The sequence below is a fragment of the Fukomys damarensis genome, unplaced genomic scaffold (genome assembly GCF_012274545.1).
Source record: "Fukomys damarensis isolate Sample0158 unplaced genomic scaffold, DMR_v1.0_HiC HiC_scaffold_9, whole genome shotgun sequence".
NCBI classification, from domain to species: domain Eukaryota; kingdom Metazoa; phylum Chordata; class Mammalia; order Rodentia; family Bathyergidae; genus Fukomys; species Fukomys damarensis.
Window position 1 is genome coordinate 50555174 of NW_022900921.1, and position 7223 is coordinate 50562396.

Consider the following 7223-nt stretch of genomic DNA (forward strand, 5'->3'; position numbering starts at 1 on the left):
CTGTCAGTGGCTGGACACACCAAGCTCGCCAGGTCTGTCTGTGAACAGACAATTGAAACAAACAAACAAACAAAAACACATACTTCAACACTCTATAAACTGACCAAAGGCATTGAAAAAGTGCCTATTCTTGAGCATCTGGGAGCCTTTATGAAAATCTGTGGCATTCTACTCTGCAGCTGATTCTATCCATACCCTTGACCCCACCAGCTTGATCAGCGTGGGCTTCTGCCAGGAAGGGCAGCTTCTGAGAACCAACAGCTTCTCTAATGCTATTTAGGGGGATTCACTCCGCTAGCAACTACAAATGATGTTCACACCCAGGATGTCTGTAAGTGAAAGTGATTTTCCAGAGACAAAAGAATGAGAGAGGGCCTACTAGCTTCATGTTGAGGTTGTGATTGGGGAAAGTGTGATTCTGTGCATGTGTGTAGCAGAGACTGAGAATCCCTATGCTATTCATATACTCCCAACTGACCTTGCCACCTTGTATATGAGCAGAGCCTAAATTTTGACTATACACCCCTATTTACATTCAGACACAGTAGCAGAGGGTGCAGACCTAACTAATTTAGGGTGCTTAACCACAGTCTTTGTCAAATCATGGCTGACCACACAAGGCAACCAAAGGAAACAGGGTTGAATAATAAAAACAAGAATATAGTTTTGAGCAAGACATCAGTGGCTGATGAACATTGCAGGGTAGAAGGAATTCACAAATAGAGACTTTATATCATTATGACATTGTGACAAAGAGCTACAAAATAGCTTTCAGGAGAAAAAAATCAGAATTCATAGTTGCCATAATAACCTTTTTGTTTGTTTGTTTTTTGAGACAGGGTCTCACTATGTAGTTGAGACTGACCTGGAACTTACTATGTAGCCAGGCTGGTCTCGAACTCACAGCGATCTTCCTGCCTCAGCTTCCTGAGTGCTGGGATTACAGGTGTGCACCACCAAGCCTGGCTAATAACCATTTTCTTAACAACAGCAACAACAAAATTACAAGACTCAGAAACAGAAAAGTGTGATGCATACTCAGAAAAAAGAATCAATAGAAACTTTTTGGAGTGACTAAAAGGTTAGATTTATCAAATAAAGACTTGAAGTTATAGTAAATATATTTGAAAAAATATGTTCAAAGACTTAAAGGAAATTGTAACAACAATGAAGAAATAGTGATTCTTAATTTCAACAGCAGATTATTAAAAATAAACAGTTTGGTGTTGAAGAGTACAACTGTATAAGGAATGCACTCAAGGGTTTCAACAGAAAATTTATGATGGCAGAAGAAAGAATAAGCAAATTTAAAGATAGATCAATAGAAATTATCCACACTAGACAATAAAAGGAAAGATGGCATGTATCAATATTTCAGAAAGAGAGGAGAGGGAACAAAAGCAGGAAAAAATGTATGTTTTGGTTTTTTGAGACAGGGTCTCACTATCTAGTTGAAGCTGACCTGGAACTCACTTTGTAGACCAGGCTAGTCATGAACTCAGCGATCCTCCTGCCTCAGCCTCCAGAGTGCTGGGATTACAGACATGCGCCACCATGCCCGGCTTTTTGTTTGTTTTTTGAGATGGGGTTTCACTATGTAGTTCGGGGGGCCTTGGACTCACTATGTAGCCCAAGCTGGCCTTGGATTCTCTGTGGTCTTCCTGCCTCAGCCTCCTGAGCGCTGTTATTGGAAGTGTGTGCCACTATGCCCATCTAGGCTTCATGATTCCTAAATGACATTATCCTAAAGTCTAGTTTTGCAACTCAAAGCCCCTTCTCTATATCTAGAGTTTTGGGTGGCTTGTTGCATGCTCTTGAGGAGTGCCAGCTCCTCTTTGGAGGAATTTTAAATGGTAGGAGAATAAAGAAAGGGTCAGGATCTTGAACTGAGGTTGCTGTGTGTAGAGAGGCTGCAGCTTTGAGAGAGGTTCTGACAGGTGTTTGTGGAAGGGAAGGAGCTCTCCCCCTCCTTCCCCCTGAGTATCTGTATTCATGTACAGTATACTTATATCCCATACGAAATCTGTAATCAGGCTCTGTCTTGCTCCTGACACTTCACTGGAAGATGTCTATCCCAGGAATTGCATACAGAACCACCTCTCTGTCAAGGGTTTGTTTTCTTGTTGAACAAGTTCAAGCTATCCTTACAAAAGCCCTGGTACCTCCCTTGAGGAACAATGGTCAGGGCTGGAATGTGCAAATTGGACATGAGAGAGGAGACCACCCCTCTGCATAGAATTGAGCAACTATGGGTTAACTGTGTTATTAGGCAAGTATGGGTTAACTAGGTAACTGTGCTGTCTGTGGAATATACCCCAGTAGCCATGACAACTTCTGTAATCTGTCACCAAAGGAGCTTAACGGACTCAGAAAATCCTGCCAGTACTCTTTGCCCACACCTGCTGCTCTACTCTGTGTAAGCCTTATAGGTGTAAAAAGAGGTATCTAAAGAAGAACACATTTCTATTTGGTGCTATCAAGACTGACAGGAGTCACTGAGCTGCCGCCCTTAAAAGCCACTTTTTGCTCCTATGTTCATGTTAAGAGTGGTCTGGCCAGGTGTGGTGCCGCACACCTGTAATCCCAGCACTCGGGAGGCTGAGGCAGGAGTATCGTTGTGAGTTCAAGACCGGCCTGGGCTACATAGTGAGTTCCAGGTCAATCTCAACTACATAGCGAGACCCTGTCTCAAGAAACAAACAAAAAAAAACCAACAACAAAAGAGTGGTCTGTCAAAGTTTCCTGCTTCAGACAGGGAAAGCTCAAACAGAAAATTACATTAAAAAGATACATATTGTCCATGTGTTAGCTTTTCATCACTCTGGCAAATACCTGATATGATCAGCTGATAATGAGAGAAGTTTTATTTTGGCTTAGTTACGGAGTTTATAGCTCCTGATTGGTTGGCCCTGTTGTTTTGGGGCCTGTGGCAAGGAGCATGTGGAAGAAAAATAACCAACCACCTGTCACAAACAAGGAGCAAAAAAAGAGAGTGGAGGGGTTGGGCTCTCAAGGACACATCCCCACAACCTAAAAGCCTCCCGCTAGGTTCCATTTTTTTAAAGGTTCCACCACCTTCCATCACCACCCTGGGGACCAAGCCTTTAACATGTGGCCCTTTACAGACATTCAAGATCCAAACTATAGCAGTACATAAATATTAAAAAGTAATTCATGCAAATGCATGATTTTCAAGGACACTTGCTAAACTCAACTTATCAGAGAAAGGTAGAAAAGACATTTTCAATTAAATTCTTCCTGTTGTGAGAGTTTGTCATTTTCTTGGTTAACTTCCTAATTGTAAGAAAAACAATCATCTTATCGACTGTTTATAAGCAGAACTCTCTTTTCTCTTCTTCAAAAGTTCTTTAGTGGGCTGGGGATTTAGCTTAGTGACACTGCACATGCCTGGCAAGTGCAAGGTCCTGAGTTCGATTCTCGGTACCAAAAAAAAAAAATTAAGACAAAAGTTCCTAGTTAGTACTTCAGGAACAGGCTCTTGTGAGAAGCTAAAAGGTAAAGTTGAAAAGGGGATCCTTGATCTGTGAATGAGTGATTGTAACAGTACGTGCTTAGCATTGTATAGTTCGCACAGGCAGGTGTCTGAGGAGGAGTGGACATTCCTCTTCTGGTTAAGGGTCAAAGGCTATACACTGAAGGCTGTGGGAGTTCCATTTCCAAAGTGCTTGAAAGCAATCAAGACTTCAGGCTAAATAAATCCCAAATAATATATTCAGTGGGATTGTGAGAGGGAAAGTGCTGGCAAATGAAAGGTTTTGATTCATAGAGATTTGATGATATATATGGTAGGTGGTTTGTGAATTTTGGAAGGGTTAACATACACTCAACATTAAAATGCCATTTGACATGCTGTAATTTGACCTTCATAGTCATCAGGGCACTTAAAATGCTTTGGGTGAGGGTGCAGCAAATACAATGGGAAGACTTAATAAGAGGCCATGGACTTGACACTGAGGACTCTGCTTCCGACGAGTCCTTGTGAGTTTGCTGTATGGCTCTGATGAAATAAATGCTATGTTTTACAAAGATTAATTTGGATATGGTGTTTGGTGAAGATTGGACAGGCCAAGAAGCTAAAGCAAGAAAAGTAGCTAAGGGGCTGGAGATTTAGCTCAGTGGTGCCATCACCTGCCACCCAAGGTTCTGAGTTTGATCCCCAGTACCAAAAAAAAAAAAGAATAAAAAAAGAAATCAACCAAGAAAAGTAGCTAAGGGTAGCTGCAGTAACAGCAGCATGGTGGGATTGCAGTGCTATTAGAGACAATGAGGGTGAAACAAATTTTAGTCCTTTTGGTGTCTAAGACACAGAGACACGAGAATAATTCAAGATTTTGAGGAGTGCTTAGAGCACCACCCATAGGCCCAAGTAAGAAAGCTGAAGAGGCTGTAGCGCTGACCTTCTCTGGCCACGTTCCTCCCTACAGATGAGATGTTACCATGTGAAGTCAAGATGTGGCCACTCAGAGACTGCAGTTCCCCCCACACACACACACACACACACACACACACACACACACACACACACACACACACTGTACTGGGGATGGAACTCAGGACCTTGTGATTGCAAGGCAGGCACTGAGCTAAATCCCTGGCCCTTAGGTTTCCTTCCTTCTAAATTGTGCAGAGTGCCTGGGAATTGGATTTGCTGTTGAAACAGCCAAGCCTATTTCTAGACTTACATGAACTTCACCCCTGAGTCCATTCACCTGAGGGTCATTGGTCCTGCTAGACCTGATCCACAGCCAGAGGGCAGCTGGTCATGGTAGGTAATGAGGGGGTAGAGTTTGGACTTCCTGGCCGTGTTCCCCATGCGTGGATGTATGGCTCCCTGAAGGGCAGGATGGAGTCGAGGGTGGGGAGAGACAGAGTAGGCCACCGGCAGGGGCCAGGGCCATCTGGTGGAAAACTCTCGAGTTTGAATCTGAGATTCAGACTCCAAAAATCTCCATCCTCATAAGGTCGTCCTTATAAAAGTGTATTTGCAAGGTAGGAAGATGGATGTTTTTCTTTAGCGTGTGCATTTGGTTTGTAACTTTGAAATAATTATTGTAGACATTTAGATGTGTAATTCTCATATGTGCTCTTGCCCTGCAACTATTAGAGGAGGACTTAGTTTTTAGCCTAACATATTCCTTAGTTTCTCCGTATCACTTCTCTAAATCTTCTCTTTTCTGAGGGCATATCTCTTGAACTGTCTCTTATTAATACCTAAATCACTTCTTTTGTTAATGAGCTTGCCAGTTTTTTTTAAATTTGTAATTTCTTTTATATGGCAGATGAGTTTTTGTCATATATCTATATCATCTATATCTATATATCAGATATCCCATTCTCTGGCTTTCCTTTTCAAAATTAAGCGAAAGCTCTTAATTTTAAGGTTGCCAATTCATCAAAACTTCATTTCTAGATTTTTTTGTACACTTGTTTTCTTGCGTTACCTTATGACTATGTTTTAGCTTGTTTTACCTTTAGAAGCATTAGATCATAATGCATCTGTAACTGAGTTTTGAGTGTATTGCATTGTAGGGATCAGGATTAATTTTGTTTTCTATATGCAATGTCACCTTTATTACGAACCATAGACCCAGCTATCAGAAAGTCCATCTTCTGCCCTACTTATCTGCAGTGTTACCTTTGTTATAAACCAAGTCACCATATGTATGTGTATGTCTTTACATTGATTAGTTTCTCCAATATCCCACTTAATTACTATAGTTTGTAGTTAAAATATATTTTTTATGATTCTTGATATCTGGTAATGTCAGTCCTCCAGCTTTCTTTTTCAGCATCGTCTTTACTATTCTTGGCTCTTTGAATTTGTATACGTTTTAGAGTTGCCCTGTCCAATTCCCCCCAAAAGTGTCCCTGGCAGAAAGGTCAGGTGTTTTATTTGGGAGATGACCCCAAGAAACATCTGTGAAGGAGGGAGTAGGGTAGTGAGTTAGGCATGGGTAAGCCAAGAGAAGGTTCCTTAACCTACACGTTACAGCTGTGGAGAGCTGGAGGCCTTTCCTGCAGAGAACCACTGAAATGCAGCATACATGGCTCTTGGTAGATTTGCTGGAGAGGTGAGGAAATCAAAGCGTTATATACCAATCCCTTTTATTGTTGCTTTAGGGCTGAGGATTGAACGCAGGGCCTCAAGCACTCTAGGCAGGTGCTCTACACTGAGCTACATCCCTCAGCACTTTTTATATTGAGATCCGTCCTTGCTCCGTTGCCCAGGTGGCCTCCAACATGAGACCTTCCTGCTTCAGTTTCCTGAGGAGCTGTCGTTACATGCTACCGACCAACTTTTGTTCCCTACAAATGGAATGCTGCACCCAGCACTTCTGCGCCTGCTCCATTTGTGCTCTGAGGAAGGTGCAGCAAGAAAGCCCAGGCAGGACCCGGGTGTGTAGAATGAGCGAATGCTACTGGAAGGGCCTTTTCAGAGCCATTCCCCTCCACTTGGACAGGGAAATTGAAGTCCACAGAAGGGAAAGCAGGGACTCAGCACACCAGAGGGCAGGATGGGCAGGCGCGGAGCTCAGGGATATGAGGTCTAATATCTGGGCCACTCAGAAGGCCCCTGGTGGAGGGAGAAGAGAGGGAGGGAGGGGAAGGGAAGCAAAAAGGGTAAGATGCGTCATGCACTTCCGAACTCCCCACAAGTAATGTTTATTATGCATAGCAAAAGTACTAATAAAATTTTTTAAATTTTTTTTTTGTTGTTTGTTTTTGAGACAGGGTCTCACTATGTTGTTGAGACTGACCTGGAACTATGTAGCCCAGGCTGGTCTCAAACTCACAGAGATCCTCCTGCCTCAGCCTCCGGAGTGCTGGAATTACAGGCTTGTGCCACCACGGCCGGCCAAAAATCTTTACATTCTTAATTTAAACGTTTTTTAAGTAGAGAAAAAGGAGCACCTGACCCGAAGTAAACCAAAAGTACCCTCAACGCCCCAGGTTTTCCGTCGCGATTAAACAGAGAGCTGGGGAAGCTTCGCTGGGGCACATGATGGGGTTTTGAAACTTTTTGTTTTCACCCCATAAAACGTCCTTTTGAAATAGATGATAGAACAAGTACTCTGCAAAAAGGGATCTCTTCCCAACATTGTCCCTGGTTGGGCCTGAGCCCTGGGGAAGTCGCCCAGTTCTCCCGCAGACTCCCACTGCGCCTCTCCAGTGCTGTGCTCAGGAAAAGCCCGCGGGCTTCA

At 43.0% G+C, this 7223-nt stretch overlaps 1 protein-coding gene across 1 annotated transcript in view; it reads left to right on the forward strand.

The window, feature by feature from the left end:
- The first annotated feature begins 5971 nt into the window (after positions 1–5971).
- The window catches only part of Ttl (tubulin tyrosine ligase), a 30363-nt gene continuing 29111 nt past the window's right edge, over positions 5972–7223 (forward strand). Inside the window, exons 1-2 of the mRNA XM_010639509.1 lie at positions 5972–5975; positions 6250–6387. Of these exons, the coding sequence (XP_010637811.1) occupies positions 5972–5975; positions 6250–6387 (142 nt within the window). The remainder of the gene's footprint in view (positions 5976–6249; positions 6388–7223) is intronic.